This window comes from Psammomys obesus, unplaced genomic scaffold (assembly GCF_907164565.1).
Source record: "Psammomys obesus unplaced genomic scaffold, mPsaObe1.curated_primary_1811, whole genome shotgun sequence".
Taxonomy (NCBI): Eukaryota; Metazoa; Chordata; class Mammalia; order Rodentia; family Muridae; genus Psammomys; species Psammomys obesus.
In genome coordinates this window covers 28,086,722-28,104,914 of record NW_026585644.1, presented here as the reverse complement: position 1 = coordinate 28,104,914, position 18,193 = coordinate 28,086,722, and the positions used below count along the sequence as shown (strand labels likewise).

The window sequence follows — 18,193 nt, the reverse complement described above, 5'->3', positions numbered from 1 at the left end:
TCCTGTGTCAGTGTTTAAATTATACTCAAGGTGTTACTGTTTTTTAGATGACCTTTCCTCTTGCCGAAAGCTGGTGCTGTAGGAGGAAGGCTGTAGGATGGAGGGCTAGGCTTCCAGTAACGGCTATTTCACGCCATGACCTTCCATTTCATATATGTGGAATGTAATTGAATCAGTACTTTGTTAGCCTTTAGTCTACTCTATTAACCCAAACAATTATAAGAAGCCTTAAATGTTTCTTTCTCGTCAGATAGGACTCTGTGTATTACCAAAGAGCTAGGGTTCTGACTTCTTTCTTGAATATTTCATGAGGAAAAATTAGACCCCCTATAGCTGCTGTTAAGAGACTTAAGTTAGGGGATAGACATATACTTAGCAATGTGGTTCTGCAGCAGAATTGGGCTCTTGCCAGGACAGTATCATTTTGGTTTTAAAAACATGGCCATGTAGAGAGACCTGTGTTTACAGCTTGATGTTTTTATTGTACATATGCTATAGTAATCAAAGGCCATGTCTGTAGGGCCGTGAATCTGGCATCATCCAGAGGTACAGCTTTCCTAATGTTGCTTTGATTCAAAAGTATTCGCTGGATTGCCGAGCCTGTCAGTTATCTCTGAACTGCAATTCTAGGTGAGTCCGCGACTTCTCCTTTGGGGCGTCAGGCTTACGCTGCGATGGTTGAATTTGGTGCAATGTTTATTTATGTATGTTTATTATGAGCTTGTTGAGGATAGTTTACTTTTCTGTATTTTTTTCACTTTATTTTCTGGTTTTTTTTTTTTTTTTTTTTACTCTTGAAGCTTAACATTAACTATTTTATATTTTGATACTATCAGGTTTTGAATATGTTTTTCTTGTAAGGTAGCAAAGTGAAGAATAGTTTCTATCTTTTAATTTGTTTAAAAAGTTTTAAAGTAATTTATACCATATTCTTTCTGATAAAGGGGTCTTGAAGAACTGTTGTAGGCAATTTGACTTCATGACCACTGATAGTATTTTACAATTTTTCCCTTCCTCCAACCACATGACTTCTAGTCGTCTTGCTATCATTGACATCGCGGGAGTCTTGACTTTCTTTGACTTGGATACTCGGGTGACAGACAGTACAGGGCAGCAAGTAGTCGGCGAGTTGTTAAAATTGGAGCGCAAAGATGTCTGGGATATGAAGTGGGCCAAAGATAATCCTGATTTGTTTGCAATGATGGAGAAGACAAGAATGTATGTTTTCAGAAACTTGGATCCTGAGGTACAAGCAAGAAACTTATGTTAACAGCCAGATTTAAAATCTGGATATTTCTTTTTCTTTCTTTCTTTCTTTTTTTTTTTTTTTTTTTTTTTTTTTGAGAAATTTATTGGCATTGCTGCATACATTTGTGGAAATTAATTTATAAGTTTCTGTGGGTTTAAAATTATTTGGTTCATGGGGCTGGAGAGATGGCTCAAGTTCCAGAGGGCCTCAGTTCAATTTCCAGCACCCACATGGCAGTTCACAACTGTTTGTAACTCCTGTTCCAGGGGATCTGACACCCTCACACAGACAGAAATATAGTCAAAACACCAATGTACATAAAATAAAAATAAATAAACAAATAAAAGTATTTTAAAAATATTTGGTTCAAAGTGGGAATAATACCTTTAAAATATCTTTGCATTCACTGAAAGCTGTTTTCCTATGGATTTTTTTAAAAAGAGGAACTCATAGCTAGGCAGGGAGGCATATACTTGCAATCCCAGTACAGCAGAGGCTGAGGGAGGAGAACCATGCTTTCTGCGTCCAGTCTGGGCTATCTAGAAGTTCCAGGACAACTTGGACCATGTAGTGAGACCCTATCTGAAACCAAAACTGAGCCCGCCAGAATGGGATCATAGCCACTCATTAAATAATCTCTTTTTTCTCTTTCTCTTATCAACATTCAAAGTAATGAAAATCGCCAGGTGTATTTGCTGCATGTTTGAGATTGCTTTGTCTCTTTGTTCTCCTGTGCTGATGTATCTAGCTTATGGTTACCTCACATTTCTTATACTCCCCCAGGCCACTCACTAATCCACACCTTCATGTCCCCAGTTACCCTACCTCACATTGTGACTGCTTTTTCCTTCTGTCCATTAAGTTCTCTCATTAATTTTCAGGTCTTTTCTAATTATAACTCACATCAGCTGATGTTTCTGAAAGAGTTGGGAGTTTTTTTTTTTTTTATTAAAAAATACTTTCAATATAGAATTTAAGCATGAGAGTTAAGAGAGCAAGAGTTGCACTCAGAAGGAAAGACATCCCGAGGAGCTACAGGTGTCTCTAAGAGAGACTCTCACCAGTTGTCTCTTATGTGCTGTGCTCTCCTGTCAACCTGTCTATTCTGGAGCAACTCTTAAAAAATATTTATTATTTTTATTTATTACAGCTTATTCACTTTGTATCCCAACTGTAGCCCCCTCCCTAGTCTCCTCCCAATCCTGCCCTCCCTCCCTCTTCTCCTCCCATGCCCCTCCCCCAATTCACTGATAAGGGAGGTCCTCCTCTCCTTTCATCTGATCCTGGCCTATCAGGTCTCATCAGGACTGGCTGCGTTGTCTTCCTCTGTGGCCTGGTAAAGCTGCTTCCTCCTCAGGGGGAGGTGATCAAAAAGCAGGCCACTGAGTTCATATCAGAGAGAGTCCCTGTTCCTATTACTAGGGAACCCACTTGGACACTGAGCTGCCATGGGCTATATCTGTGCAGGGGTTCCAGGTTATCTCCATGCATGGCTGGACCAACTCTTAATCCTGTGATTAGGCCATACAAAATACATTGATCTATAGCATAATCAAAAAGATAATTTTTAAAAACAGTATTTGGGTTACTAGTGATTTTCAGTATGGACTTTTCTGTTGTACTTCACCAGTGTAAATAGGAAGAGATGAGTTAATGTCTTACTTATCAGTTTCTGTTTTTTGTTCTTGGGAAGAAACTGCATACTCAGGGCCTTGAGCTGTTAAAGGTTTTTTGTAGCTTTTTGTTTAGTGTTGAGCTGTTGCTCTTTTAGGATACCAAGCTGTTTGTGCATTTTTCTCTTTTGAGCTCTGCTGGGGCTCTTTGGGTCATGAAATAATAGGTTAGTTGCTTTTAAAGACTCGGTTAAATCATTAAGGAACCTTAGGTCTTTGTAATTCTTAGAGCCTGAGAAATGGTTCAAAGAAAAGACATTTTGGATTACTATTACCTTTGCATGGCTTCTTGCAGGGAGCCAAGGAAAGTTTGGCCTTCTCCACAAAACAACTGTGGAAGTTTGACAGGTGCACACAGAATAACCTTGAAGATGAAAGAATGCTTTCTGAATGTTAGAGTCCTTTTTCTGTTCTTGGCCCTACTCCTTGTAAGCCAGGAGTCATATGCCCGGAGAGTGGGTATTTATTATGGTTGCCCAGGGTATGTGGAGTGTGGTCAATCTAGCACCAAGTGAAACCTTTACACCTTTGTCCGGGAGAGAATATTAAGTAGTTCTAACAGACTAGTCTTTATTAAAAAATCATTATTTTCTTTATTTGAGTTTGTTTCCTGGCTTGTCATATAACCCAGTTTCTGTTAAATTTCGAGCTAGATCAACCTTTAAACTAACCTGAGCACTGTCAAGAAGTCTTTGTCCACTGTGCTGTTCTGGTCTCTGTTTTCCCAGGGACCCGGGCCTCTGTGCTCCCTGCTTGCTCAGGTCCTTCCTCCAGCTGCTTTAGACTGTGAGAAGACATCTGGACAGAGCTCCAGGATAATGTGTTCCTCAGGACACAGCCGTCCACGTTAGCACAGATGAGCTGTGGTGTGACAGTCAGCTGTGAGGATAGATAAGCGATCACTGTTTTCATGTGGTGAGGGAGGGAGGAGGCAGCTCTGCCATTCCACAGTTGCTTGTTGCTCGTGTTATCAGTGATCCCTGGAGCTGGCAGAGTCTTTTAAGAACCTCTGAAGTCTAATTTATGAGGTGGAGGTAAAATTTGATTATAAAATCTCTCAATCTAGTTAATCATGTGTATTCAAGTCTGAGTGTGTTACTGTGTGCTAAGACTGAATAGCTAAGTCAGGATGCTTCAGGGAGCCTGCTGTCTCACACTGTGAGGCCTCTGACTGCTGGGCAAAGCCCCATGGCTTCTTGATACAGCACAGCATACCAAAGCTTTAATGCCTGTTTTTGATAAAAATACATACCTTGCATACTGCTTATGTGAGTGTACCCTGAATTGTAGGTCATTATTATGACACGTGTGTTCAGTTGTGGTATAGATGAACTGCTACTGTATATTGGAAAACAACATTGGTTGATGTAGCTGGACCTAGTTATCTCTATCAACTTGACACAGCCTGGCATTACCCATAGTGAGAGGGACTGTCCAGATCAGACTGTGCTGTGCCCATATCTGTGGGGGATTTTCATACTTGTTAATTGATGTAGGTGGGCTGGCCTACTCTGGCAGGCACCATTCCCTGGGTAGTTGATTCAGGGCTGCATTAAGAACCGGGCTAAGCATGAGCCTGTGAGGGAGCTGGCAAGCAGCATTCCTCCTTGGCTTCCGCTTCAAGCTGCTGAGTTCCTGCTCTGGCTTATCTCAGTGGTGGACTGTGGTCTGGGGGTGTAAGCTTCCCTCCCTCCGTTGCTTTTGATCACAGCATTTATCACAGCAACAGAAAGGAAACCAGAACGTAATTCAAGCAGAAGTTGAGTTTTCGGGAAGATGAATAACCCAAAACTTTTTGCACATTACGTCTAGGCCAACATTTATAAGCTATTTTGAAAACTCCTTGCTTTTGCTCTTCCTTCACCTTTCCAATCCTCCCATTCTTTTTTTTCCCCATCATTTAAATAACTTTTATTAAAGTAATAACTTATAATACAAATTATATGTTTTCTGCACAGTTATCAATTGTTACATAAAACAGAACTGACACCCTAAGTTATCCCACAGTGCAGAATTACAAAACTAAAGGAATGCTTTACATTTTTGTACTTTATTTTTCCAGGATAGTGTTATATTTTTAATCCACAGATTATCTTTTGTGACCTCATTTTTTAACCATGTTGCTTTGTTGTAATAGCTAATTAAAATTAAAATTATTTGTAGTGATAAACATGTTTATACAAGTATATTTGTTTTATATGATAGTATCAAATTAATCAAAACATACAAAAGCCCCTATGAGAAACATCTCATTACACGTTCTTCTTTCCAAATTAAATTTTGTTGTGATTCTGTGTGCATGTATATGGTATTGTTTTTCTGAGGCAGGGTCATGGTATATAACAAAGGCTTGCCTTTAATTTGTAATCGTCCTGATTCTGCCTCCCATGTGCTGGTATTATAGGTCTGAACTGCCATGCCTGGCTCTGTTTATGTGTTTGATACTCATAAAAACAATATCTTATGCAATATAGTCACATTTTTAAAGATAATTAGAAGGTTTTATAAACTTTTCTCATCTAATTTGATTTTTAACCAACAACTTCTGCATTTTCAAAGAAAAAAACATTTGTAACTCCATTAGATACATCTACTATGCATATAAGAGCCTCAATCTTAGGCATACTGAACTCAAACTATGAAATTTTACCTTTATTTTTGTCATTTTGACATCTTTCTTTATCATAATTATATAACAGTATACTATAATATGTATACATATATATTATGAAAATGTGATTTTTATGATTTCCATTACAAGACACTATTATCCTGTTTCTTCTGCAGTATTCTTGGAGGTACTAAGTACTTGGCAGTATATTTATTTTGGCTTATATAATATTATATATATATTTTTTTTTGCTAAGGATTAGGTCAGCTACTTTATTTTATCATATGCAGCTCTTGCACTTTTTTTTTTCTGTTACTATCTGTAGGATAAGAGACATCTATGTAACATCCATGTATTTACATGTTGGCAAATACAGAGTTAATAAAATGTAAGTAATAAAAATAAATAAATAAATTAAAAGAAAATGCCCAGCCCAAGAGCTGGGGACTCAGTCTGAAAAAAAAAAAAAAAAAAAAAAAGAAAAAAAAGAAATAAAGAAGTACATCAGATGTATAGAGGGCAAACTTTAGTTTGCTGTAGGATTTGTGCAGTACATGTACTTAATTAGATCTAAGTACAATGTTTATCTTATTTACTAAGAATTAACTTCATAATGTGGTCAGGGAAGAAAGCAACCTTCTTGCTAGAGTCTTTCGGAAAGACTCTGGATGGTAGGCTCCTGTCCTGTTCCCTGTTTTCTCCCTCTTCTGAGGTCCGTCCTGTTTGCCTTTCTGAGTGAGGATTGATCATCTTACCCAGGGTCCTCCTTCTTGCTTACCTTCTTCAGGTGTACAGATTTTAGTATGTTTATCCTATATAATATGTCTAATATCCACTTATAAGTGAGTATATACCATGTGTGTCTTTCTGCTTCTGGGATACCTCACTCAGGATGATCTTTAATAGTTCCCAGCATTTGCCTGCAAATTTCATGATTTCCTTGTTTTTAATAGCTGAGTAGTATTCCATTGCATAAATGTACCACAATTTCTGTATCAAGCAGATGGTGAGACTCATAGCCAAACTTTGGGCAGAGTGCAGGGAATGTTATAAAAGAAAGGGGAGATGAAAGAGCTGGAGGTGATAGGAGTTCTACAAGGAGAGCAACAGAACCAAAAAACTGGGCACAGGGGTCTTTTCTGAGACTGATACACCAACCAAGGACTATGCATGGAAATAACAGAACCCCTGCAGGGATGTAGTGAATGGCAGCTCATCTCCAAGTAGGTTCCCTAGTAAGGGGAACAGGGACTGTTTCTGACATGAACTCAGTGGCTGGCTCTTTGATCACCTCCCCCTGAGGGGAGAGCAGCCTTACCAGGCCACAGAGCATTGCAGCCAATCCTGATGAGACCTGATAGGCTAGGGTCAGATGGAAGGGGAGGAAGACCTCCCCTATCACTGGATTGGGGGAGGGGCATGGGAGGAGAAGAGGGAGGGAGGGCAGGATTGGGAGGGATCAGGGGAGGGGGCTATAGCTGGGATACAAAGTGAATAAATTATAAAAAATTTAAAAAAAGAATTTCTAAAAAAATAAAAAATAGGCCTTCAAAAATAATAAATTAAAAATTAAAAAAAAGCATCCTTCTCTTTTAGAGAAATGTATATATATAGGCATAGAGCTGACATGAAACCAGCAGAAATTCAGTGCTGCATATGTAGTGGCATGATAACAATTTAGGTAATGGGCATATGGCCTGAATGACATTCTGTTTTTCCTTGATTGAAAGCTTTGACAATACTGTTTAAAATCAGAATTCTTTGAGGGGGGATGTTTTTGTATGATGAGGCATAACACTCAATTTTGTCTTTAAAGGAGCCCATTCAGACCTCTGGATATATTTGCAACTTTGAAGATTTAGAAATTAAATCTGTTCTTTTGGATGAGATACTGAAGGTAACTAACAAGAGCAGCCTCTGTTTCTGTAGCTGCCTTGGCTGGGACTCCTCTGTGGTCCAGGCAGTGCACTGCCCCCACTGGGAGAAGACCCCCAAGTCAGCTGGGTCTCAGGTACAGTCTGCTCTGTTGCTTATGGTTTGCTTCCCAGGAGCAGGGGCTGCCCGTAAAGGAGGGGATACCTGGGCTTTCTAATCAGTCTGGGCCTGTGAGGCAGAAGCAGGGAGAAGGGTGAAGCTTAAAAGCTGTCAGCAAATACGAGAATGGAGTTTGAGCACGTTGCAGATGAGGTTGCATTTGACTGTTGGGCTCTTTCTAGGCATAGCACTTCTTCAAGCTAAAGAGAGAGATCTTGCCTGTTTTCAAGGCACATGATTTGTGTAACAGTGGGCCTCTTTCTTGTCTTTCACTCATATGCAGGACCAGCAGTGAGTAACCTTTTCCTCCGTTTTCCTTGTATGTGTAAGAAAAGCATCTTTTTTTTTTTTAGTTGTTTTCACTCTGTTCAAGTCTTAGGTGTTGGGAAGTTTTTAGAAGGTGTTTTTTTTTTTTTTCCAATGATTCTTTTTATAAACAGAGTCAGAGATGGATAGGGCCTATCTAAGATGGCTGATGTACCATGCCGGTCTTGGGGTGTTGATAGCCTCTGGAGTACCCAGCATCTAGCAAAGGTTTGCTGTATTAATGATTTTTCAGGCAGTACATGTCTATTTATTTGAAAAATGAACAATGACTTTATTGTTTTTTAAAAAGTGGTAGTTATTATATAGAATTAAATCAGTATAGAAAAATGCCGAAAACAAAGTTTAAAAAAAACTAGTACAAGCCAGGTATGGTGGTGCATACCCATAATACCAGCACCTGGGAAGGCAGAGGCAGGCAGATCTCTGTGTGTTTGAGTTTGAGGCTTGGTCTACAGAGCGAGTCCAGGACAGCCAAGGCTACACAGAGAAACTCTGTCTCAAAAAACAAAACAAAACAACAAAACTAGTACAAATTCTACTGTGCAGCAATTTTAATCATTAACATTGCTTGAACGTGGTAGAATCTGTTGTCACAGCTGTCATTGAGATGTGTGAAGACGGGCTCAGTGGGTGAGATGAACGAACAGAAATCATGTATTCAAAATAGCATCATTGTACAAAATACTTTCCCACATTAAATTTAATTTTAATTAAATAATCTGAAGATAAATGTCAGGAATTCTAGACTCTTTGGTCATTTTTTAAAAATTGCACACAATATAATTTCCTGGGTTAGGAAGAATAATTAAGAATAATTGTTAATATTTTTTATCCCTCATTTTAGCCAACAGTTCATTTAAATTACATTATTTATTTATTTGTGCATATGTGTCAGTTTGTGTGTGTCACAGTGCACACGTGGAATTCAAAGGGCAACTTGCAGGAGTTAGTTTTTCCTTTTACCACCTGGGCCCCAGGGATGGGCAGCCAGCACCGTTACCCACTGAGCCATCCTGCTGGCCCAGTTGTGATCATTTTAAACTACATTTAAAGTTTAATAGGCTTTCCATCCTAAAAAATTACATTCTTGGATTTTCTTTCCTGTTCCATTTTTTTGGTAGCTTTCTATTCTTTTGACATTGTTATGATTTAGAACATTTTATTTTCTTTCATAACTGATTTCAAGCTGTTTAATCATTCACATAAATGAATTTCAAAATTATTAATATTTTGCTATATTTTTCTGAACAAGAGTTCATCGTTTAGTTTATGTTTTTCAGTTGGCTAGGCTTTATCACTCATAGTGTTTTCTAAAAAAGGGCCATAGTAGGGGTAATGGGTTTAGAGTGCCTGCATCACTGAGGGACCTGAGTCCCTTTCCCTGGCATGAAACTGTAAAGGACTAGATAAGTTTTAAAAAGGTCATTGTTGGTGCCATATTGCATTTAGCTCTAGAACGCTGTAACTGATGGTTGTGTTGGCCTTTGGAAGCTATAGTTAATGTTGGTTAGGTGTGCTCTGAGGTCGCCACACCGGGCAGTTTTGTATGGATCGAGTATAGAGGAAAGAATACCGACAGTTGCTGGTGTCGCGTGCCGAGAAGAGTGAGGTGCTGTGGGAAGCTAAGCTGTGCTCCCCACTTGGCTGGCTGCACGCAGTGAAATAAAAGAAGATGGGAGGCCCCATTTCTCTGTGGGCACTGTGGACCCAGGAAGGATTTAGCTGGAATGTGGGTTCCTTTAAGCATATACTTTACAAAGGAACATAAGAAGTTTATTTGGATGAGTAAAGAAGAAATTAAAAAAATTGAAATGAGCATTCACCAAAATGCCTTTTTCTGAGGTGTTGGCTTGGCCTCTGGCCTTGTACCTGTGCTTGTCAATAATACGAATCCCTCCTTTGTAGACGAGGAAGGCTCTGTGACACGGGGAGCAATGGCATTACCTCGAGTGCTCAGGGTTTTTTAACTTAAACCTCATATCCTTTCCTTCCTGATTGCTGTGTGGCACTTGTGAGTCTCTAAGGATTTCATATTTTGTTACAGTCCTCAGGTGTGTCTGTGGTGGGGGGTGTGGCTGGTTGCCTGACACTCAGTTTTCTTTCTGTGACTCACTCATTACTGCTTTTCATGTGGGAGACCCATGCTGTCCTGTTGCTTTGGTCAGTGTGCTGAGTTAGGGGAGCAAAGTAGTTTTGGTGGCTCTTCCTTCTTCACTTTCTTGCTCAACAGCAGTGAGGTCAGTGTCACTCTCCTGTTGGGGAAAGAGTGGATAAAAGGATGAGGGAGTGGAAGTGGCTGAATGTGGCTTTTCTGCTCTAGTGTAGGTGGGTAGGACTGGGAAAAATGGACCTGAGTGAAGCCTGAGGGAGCCTTTCTGCCATTGTCTGCACCTCTGTGTAGGAAGCCTGACTGCCCATGGGAGACTCCATTTGTATGTTTTCCAAATAACTCTTCAGACCCAAATGTAGGAATTTATTTTTCTTTGTTTTGCTCACAGTATGATACTAATTTGTTTTATTTTATTTTATTTTATTTTATTTTTTTGTTATAGGAGAGAAACATACTCTGCAGGCATCCTTTTGAATTCCCTTGTTTCATCTTCACTTTCAGAACCCAGAGCACCCTAGCAAGGATTATATAATGAACTTTGAGATCCGGTCCCTGCGAGATAGTCGAGCATTGATTGAGAAGGTTGGAATTGAAGATGCATCGCAATTCATAGAGGACAATCCACACCCCCGACTTTGGTATTTTAAAGAATCCCACCCTCCCCCAAAGTCAGATGTATGCTTTTAAAGTCCCAACTCTTGTCCCCCTTTGTTCCCATAGCAGCCTCTTAATGGGAACTGGTATCTCTTTTTTCTTTTCTTCTTAAAATATAGAAACTTGCTTTTCATATGGTAGTCCTTAGCATAATCATGTTATATGAAAAATGTTTGCATGTGCTAAAATAATCATTTTTGCCAGAACTCAACGGAATTTATTTTTATCATGTTTTACTGATTGAATTCTATGCAAGATTTGTGTCTTAGTCATTTGCAGTCAGTTTTCTGTTTCTTCTTAAAAACGAAGGCGTCTGCTGGCCGAAGCTGCCCTCCAGAAGCTGGACTTGTATACTGCACAGCAAGCGTTTGTGCGCTGCAAGGACTACCAAGGCATCAAGTTTGTGAAGCGCCTGGGCAATCTGCAGAGCGAGTCCATGAAGCAGGCAGAAGTTATTGCCTACTTCGGCAGGTTTGAAGAGGCTGAAAGAATGTATCTAGATATGGACAGAAGGTAAATCATGATGGCAGTCAGCCTCGAGTAGTTTTCAGTTCAGGGTGTTCATGAACAGAGAGTCTAAAGTACATTAAATACCCTGTACCATTTCTTTTAGAAAGTAATTTTCATTGTGGAATACAACCTGGGCATTTCACATGCCTCATTAGTTTATATTTTATAATTTGGGAGCAGTTTTCTTCTCTGCTCTTACTATTATTTAAGAAGTTTTGTGTGTGTGTGTGTGTGTGTGTGTGTGCACATGTGTGTATGTATATTAGGGGTGCGTGTGTTTGCACACATGTGTGTTTGTGGAGGCTAGAGGTCAACACTGGGCGTCGTTCACTACTATTCTCCACCTTCTTGACAGGGTCTCTCACTTGAAATTTTGGCTAGACCAGCAGGTCAGCAAGGCCCCAGGGGCTGTGTCTGTCAGCTCAGTGCTGGGGTCACAGATGAGCAGCCATGTCAGGCTTTCAGGTCCTAAGGATATGAATTCAGGTCTTCATGCTAGTGCTACAAGCGTTTTACTCACTGACCCATTCCCCAGCCTCTGCTCTATTTAGATATGTGTTAACACATGAATATGGAGATCTTGTTCATTTGGTAAAGAAAAAAATTGTAGGTCTGTAGAGACCTTTATTAGTTATTATATAGGTCATAATTTGAGCTTTACTTACTGAGATCATTATTTAATTTTCTTCTCTCAGAATCATTAAATAAAAATCAAAAGATATTGTCTTATGGCTTATACTTAATTTTTCTTTGTGTAATATATAAACTTCATTTCAGCAGTAACCATGTAATCTAATTTTCACTAATTGGTATTTATACTCCCAGAAGATTCCTAATACATTGAGTTCCGAGAGCAAATACAAAACCAAGCATTTATTCTATATGTTTTATTTTGACGTAAGCTTGATTGAGTTACATAATTAGCTTTGGCTAGAAACAGCTTTATTTTATTATTTTTCAAGTTTTTCAAGACAGGGTTTCTTTGGGTAACTTTGGCTGTCCTGGAACTTGCTCTGTAGATCAGGCTGGCCTCAAACAGAGATCTACCTGCCTCTGCCTCCTGAGCCCTGGGATCAAAGACGTGCACCACTGCTCTCTGCCTCAGAAACAGCTTTCTAGTCTGGTATCTTTTCTGTTAGTACTGCTGTGACAGAGTGCCTCAGACTGGGTAACGTATAAAGGACAGAGGATGATTCTCACAGCTCTGGAGGCTGGGAAGTCCAAGGCTGAGGGACTAGCAGATTTGATGCCTTGTAGTAGCCGAGTTTGTGCTTCCAGGATGGTGCCTTGAATATTCATGTGGGCAAAGCGGAAGGGTGAAAGGGCATCAGGTCTCTCTGGTGCCCTTTTCAGGAATGTGTTAATTATCTCATGAAAGAGGCTTAATCAATTTTCCAAGCACACCTTGTCTTGATGCTACCACAATTTGAATTAAATTTCAACATAAGGTTTTAAGAGGACACACCTTCAAACTATAACTTCTGCCTTGTCCCGGAGGCCTCTTATTAGCAGGCTGTTCTGTTTCAAGAGTGCTTGGAGATACTCTGAGCATGTAGAACTGTGTCTAGTGCAGAGCAGACACTGACAAATTTTGTAGTGGATAAATGAATGAATGAATTGGATATATATATATATATATATATATATATATATATATATATATATATATATATTTTGTAGAGACCTCGCTATTGGGCTGAGGCTGAAATTGGGGGATTGGTTCAGAGTACTTCAACTCCTGAAAACTGGATCTGGTGATGCAGACGACAGTCTCCTTGAACAAGCCCACAATGCCATTGGAGACTACTTTGCTGATCGACAGAAGTGGTGCGTGAGTTACCAGCATGCATGATGCATTCTTGCATGCTCACAGATATTGTTACCCACAGTACTTCTCCAGAAAATAGTGTTGAGAGCAAAGGCCCTTCTCCTAAACCCTAAAATCCAAATGGCACTGTGATGCATTTGCTTTTCGGATGCAAGACATCATTGAAGCGAGAGATGAGCCTGGTATAACTCTGTCATCTTTACATATGAATCTTGTACCTAGCTTCAGAAAGTGCTCCATTCTTTTGAGATCACAACCTAGAATGTTATATATGATTTATTTCTGAACAAAGTAGGAAAATTATATTTACTTGTTTTGATATAGATTGTTTTCAGAAAGCATTGCTTTACTCTGTAGTTCTCATTGGGTCAATATGCTTATTTATGTTAGGGATATGAGTACTACTATGATATTGTAAGATATGTGAGAGCATTTAAGGAATATTACAAGTAGAATATGATGCATTTTCTTTGATGTAAAAAATTACATGCTTTAAAGGTATTGTGTAGCTGAAAATGATAAAGTAATACAATTATATTATAATGTAAATATAGTGAAAGGATATTTTTGTGGAGGTTCTTATATATCTAGAGACTCATCAGGTTTTTTATTTTCCCCTGTAGGCTGAATGCAGTACAATATTATGTAAAAGGCAGGAACCAGGAGCGCCTAGCTGAATGCTATTATATGCTAGAAGATTATGAGGGCTTAGAGAATCTTGCCAACTCACTTCCAGAAAACCACAAGTTGCTTCCAGTAGGTATTCCAAATCTTAGTTTCTGGTGATGGGTTATTTGTAAAATATTTATCTTTAGTCAGGAAATATCCTCTGCAGCAATGAAATCTGAAAGTTAATTTATCATTTCATAGTTTCCCAGATATGAGGTGATGCTTTCATTTTGTTTAGAAATCAGTATGTGAGTATTACAAAATGCTTGAGCTGCAGGGAGACATCATTGAGATCCTTAGTACTTTCCCAGAGGAGCAGAGCCTCTAGTAGTTCCTCCTTCAGAGCATGGCCTCTTGTAGTCCTCTTCCATCAGAGCATGGCCTCTAGTAGTTCCTCCTTCAGAGCATGGCCTCATGTAGTCCTCTATTAGAGCATGGCCTCTTGTAGTCCTCCTCCATCAGAGCATGGCCTCATGTAGTCCTCCTCCATTGGAGCATGGTCTCATATAGTCCTCCTCCATTGGAGCATGGCCTCATGTAGTCCTCCTCCATTGGAGCATGGCCTCATGTAGTCCTCCTCCATTGGAGCATGGCCTCATGTAGCTCCTTCAGTTATTAAAATTGCTTTCAAGACTTAGCTGACTACCTGGAATATTTATGGCTGAAATGATGTGCAGTCAGGGATTTGCTTCAGAGGAGTCTGAGGCCATTCCAGATTTGCTGCTAATTAAGTTTAAAGGTTATACTAGCAGTGAAGTGTAACATTAAAAGAGAGAAACCAAAAGCAATGTGTCCTTTCCTTTGTCTGTTACTTTCAAGGCCCTGTTTGGTGAATGCTATTGATGTTTATATTTTATTTCTTTAGCATATAACTCACTGAGCTGCTAAGTATCTGTGGGTTAACCACTCTAAGCAATTATCTCTGTCTGATAAAACAGAAAAACATTCTTCTGTATAGGATCCAGAACAAATTACTAAAATGCTCAGTAGTTATAACTGGCCTGGCAATTAATATCATGAAGACATGCCCCAAAGTCAAGGACGAGGGCTTTAATATGTGTGCACAAGGCTTGTGTGGTAAATGCAGACAGACTGACACACATTGTAGGTCATAGTGCATATGCTCAGGGGACACAGAGGCTGGGAAACAAGGCTAGAGCATTGACAGAGAGGTTTCTTATAGGTCACAAAATTTTGAACAAATCTATTTTTTTGTGCTTTGTAAGTTTTTTTTAAATTAGAATGTATTACTTTATGGAAATGTATAGGCAGCTGAGTGCTGTGGCGCAAGCCTCTAATCCTAGCACCCTGGGAAGCATAGGCAGGCCAATTTCTGTAAGTTCAAGGCCAGCCTGGTCTGCAAAGAGAGTCCAGGTCAGCCAAGGCTACAGAGAGAAATCTCCCTGTCGAGAGAGAGAGAGAGAGAGAGAGAGAGAGAGAGAGAGAGAGAGAAGTATAGGCATTATTTTAAAAATATAGTTGTATACAAAGTATGTGTTTATATATAAAAATTATTTATGTTACCTGTGTGGATGTTTTGCCTGCATCTAATGTCTGTGTCCTACATGCATGCAGTGCTCACAGAGGACAGAAGAAGGCAGGTTTCCTGGGACTGGAGTGAAAGATTCCCCAGTTCTTAACCACTGAGTCAGTTCACTAGCACTCTCCCTTCCAGTATTTTTGAAGATGGGTAGGGGAGAAAACTTTAATTATTATTGAAAGAGACAAAACGATGGCAGAAAGGTTTGTGGTGGTAAAGGGTACCCAAGCCTCCTTTAGCTTCTAAAACTGATGAAGGCAGCATTTCTTTTTTTTCTTTCTGATTTTTGGCATGCTAGGATTCAAACCTGCTACTTGACCATTAAGCTGTCCCCTCCCCCCACCTGCATTTGTCTGTCTGTCTATCTATCTATCTATCTATCTATCTATCTATCTATCTATCTATCTATCTATCTATCATCTATTTTGTTGTTTGATTTGAAAGGGATCTTGTTTTGCTCTCTGGGACATCAGCTCCTGGAGCCAACTGATCCTCCTTGTCTCAATCTCATGTGAAACTGTAGTTAGAGACGTGGACCACAGGCAAGCATGAGGCATTTCTTAGATTTGTTTTGTCTCTTGTATCCCGGGCTGCCTTGAGCTCACTATGTAGCCAGGGATGACCTTGAACTTTTGATGCTCCTGCCTCCATCCTTCAGTGGCAGGGAATGCACCACCATGCCAGTTTGTGTGGTGCAGGGGACCAAGTCCAGGGCTTGTGCTTGCCTAGGCAACAATCTACCAACTGAGCCTCATCCCAAGCCCTGGGATGGGAGCTTGAACATAATAATGTCTGTTCTTTTGTACATATTATTAGTTATTGTTTTTAACACTACTCACCAGGATACATGCTTCCTATTTTCCCTTCTTTCTTTTCTGAGACAGGTCACTGTGCAGCTCAGGCAGGTTTTGAACTTACAGCAATGCTCCTGGCCTCAATCTGCAGATCTAAAGGAGGAAAGAATGGAAGCATCTGCAGGGTCCAGTGAACTGCTTGTTCTTTGGAAGTAGGCAGTATGGCACCCATCCTGACCTGTAGCTTCCATTCCTGTCAGAAAGACAAGTCACTATAGCCACCGATGTGGTATTCAGGTGTCCCCAGAGTTTACTGTTTGTGTGTCCCTGTGGAGTTTTGGTAAATTAAAATCTAAGTGATTTCCTGGGTCTGTGAAATCTGATAGTAGTGTTTGGTGCTTACAGGAAATAGCCCGGATGTTTGTGAGAGTTGGTATGTGTGAACAAGCTGTGAGTGCATTCTTGAAGTGCAACCAACCAAAGTCAGCAGTGGACACCTGCGTGCACCTCAACCAAGTAAGGAACTGACAGCTGCTGTCTGGCAGCTTGCCATTACGGGGATTTTATTTTTATTTATTATAATTTATTCACTTTGTGTCCTGGGTGTAGCCCCCTCCCTCATCTCCTCTAGGTCCCACCCTTCTTCCCTCTTTCTCTCCTGTGTCTCTCCCCTAGTCCACTGATGGGGAGGTCCTCCCCCCTACTATCTGACCCTAGCCTCTCAGGTCTCCTCAGAACTGTCTAGATCCTCTTCCTCTATGGCCTAGTAAGATCACCTCACCAGGGGGGAGGTGATGAAAGAGCAGGTAACTGAAATTCGTAGGCATTAGAGGGATTTCTAAGAGAAAGCAAAATGAAGGGCACTGGAGTGGTCTCCAGTGTGAGGCTTGGAGGTAAAAGGAGCCTAGCTCATGGCTATTCCAAGCAGAGGACTGAGAAAGTGTAGCATTTGCACTTAACCTTTTGTGCTACCACACAGGGTGACCTGCTCACAACTTAGCCAACCAGGGGACACAGAACAGATCTATGCATTCACAATTTTGTCTGGAAGTAATTTCATAATTTTCTGCATTTTGTTAGGGTTGGGTTTTATTTCCCCAAAAGGACCAGGTTAGTTGTCATTCATTGCCTGAGGAAAGAATTGAGTTACTTGATCAATATTTATTTTGGCAAATCTATTTCCTTTCTCTTTTATAGAAAACATGTATTTGATATTTAGAAAAATGGAAATTTCACTAAAATTAAAGGGCAGAATTTTTACAGAATCTGTTAGCTATCAGTATATTCTCCTAAGCATTTTTTGAAGTGTTTTAAAAAATCTGCCTTATAAACATAATTTGTAAATGTTATATCTGACAGGATATTTTCTTAAGTGAAACTGTATGTTTTATTTTATGATAAAAATGAAAAAAAGGATTCTTTTGTAGCTTATAATATGTGCAAAAAGAGAACTGTAAGATTAATGTGATTATAAATTTTGAGACTTGCATTTTCAAATGTACTTCTCTAAGAAATCCATCTTAGATGACTCAATCATTTTGAAATGTTTGCTTGTAGAAACATTGCTCTGATTTCAAGTGATTTTTAGAATGTACGGTGGTTTTACTCCATTTTGAAGTAGTGTTTCCATTTATTATACTTTTAAGGCCTTATTGTGGGGATTGGAGAATCTAAGTTATTTAAATATTTGGGTGACTGAATAGCTTATTTTTTTTTTCCCTAGTGGAACAAAGCTGTTGAACTGGCTAAAAGTCATAGCATGAAGGAAATTGGATCTCTCTTAGCTAGGTACGCGTCACATTTACTAGAGAAGAACAAGACTCTCGATGCCATTGAACTCTATAGGAAAGCAAGCTACTTTTTTGATGCAGCTAAATTGATGTATAAGGTAATACATGATCCTGCTCAAGATTTGCTTTGCTCTAGTTAGTTTTTTTTAACTTTAAACTTTATTATTAAAAAAAATTTTGCTAATAAAATAAACATCACATACCAAAATTAACCAGACCCAAAGTCTACACATCTCAATGCACTTCTATCCAGAATAGCCATTTGAGTATATTTTTATGCACTTAATTACCACCAAGGCAGAGAAATCCATGACAGAATTAGAACTAGAAACTTAGCTTTATGTCTTCTTCCTTTCATTTCTTTCTTTCTTTCTTTCTTTCTTTCTTTCTTTCTTTCTTTCTTT

General features: G+C 39.4%; 1 protein-coding gene across 5 annotated transcripts in view; it reads left to right on the top strand.

The window, feature by feature from the left end:
* Wdr35 (WD repeat domain 35) overlaps nucleotides 1–18,193 on the top strand; it is a 61,366-nt gene that overhangs the window by 36,448 nt on the left and 6,725 nt on the right. For 3 of the 5 annotated variants that reach the window (XM_055625817.1, XM_055625802.1, XM_055625810.1), the window contains 9 exons: nucleotides 521–630; nucleotides 1,036–1,246; nucleotides 7,350–7,430; nucleotides 10,506–10,642; nucleotides 10,968–11,171; nucleotides 12,849–12,995; nucleotides 13,620–13,752; nucleotides 16,405–16,515; nucleotides 17,723–17,887. In XM_055625817.1, the coding sequence (XP_055481792.1) occupies nucleotides 521–630; nucleotides 1,036–1,246; nucleotides 7,350–7,430; nucleotides 10,506–10,642; nucleotides 10,968–11,171; nucleotides 12,849–12,995; nucleotides 13,620–13,752; nucleotides 16,405–16,515; nucleotides 17,723–17,887 (1,299 nt within the window). The remainder of the gene's footprint in view (nucleotides 1–520; nucleotides 631–1,035; nucleotides 1,247–7,349; nucleotides 7,431–10,505; nucleotides 10,643–10,967; nucleotides 11,172–12,848; nucleotides 12,996–13,619; nucleotides 13,753–16,404; nucleotides 16,516–17,722; nucleotides 17,888–18,193) is intronic. The other 2 variants (XM_055625823.1, XM_055625824.1) reach the window with 2 other exon arrangements.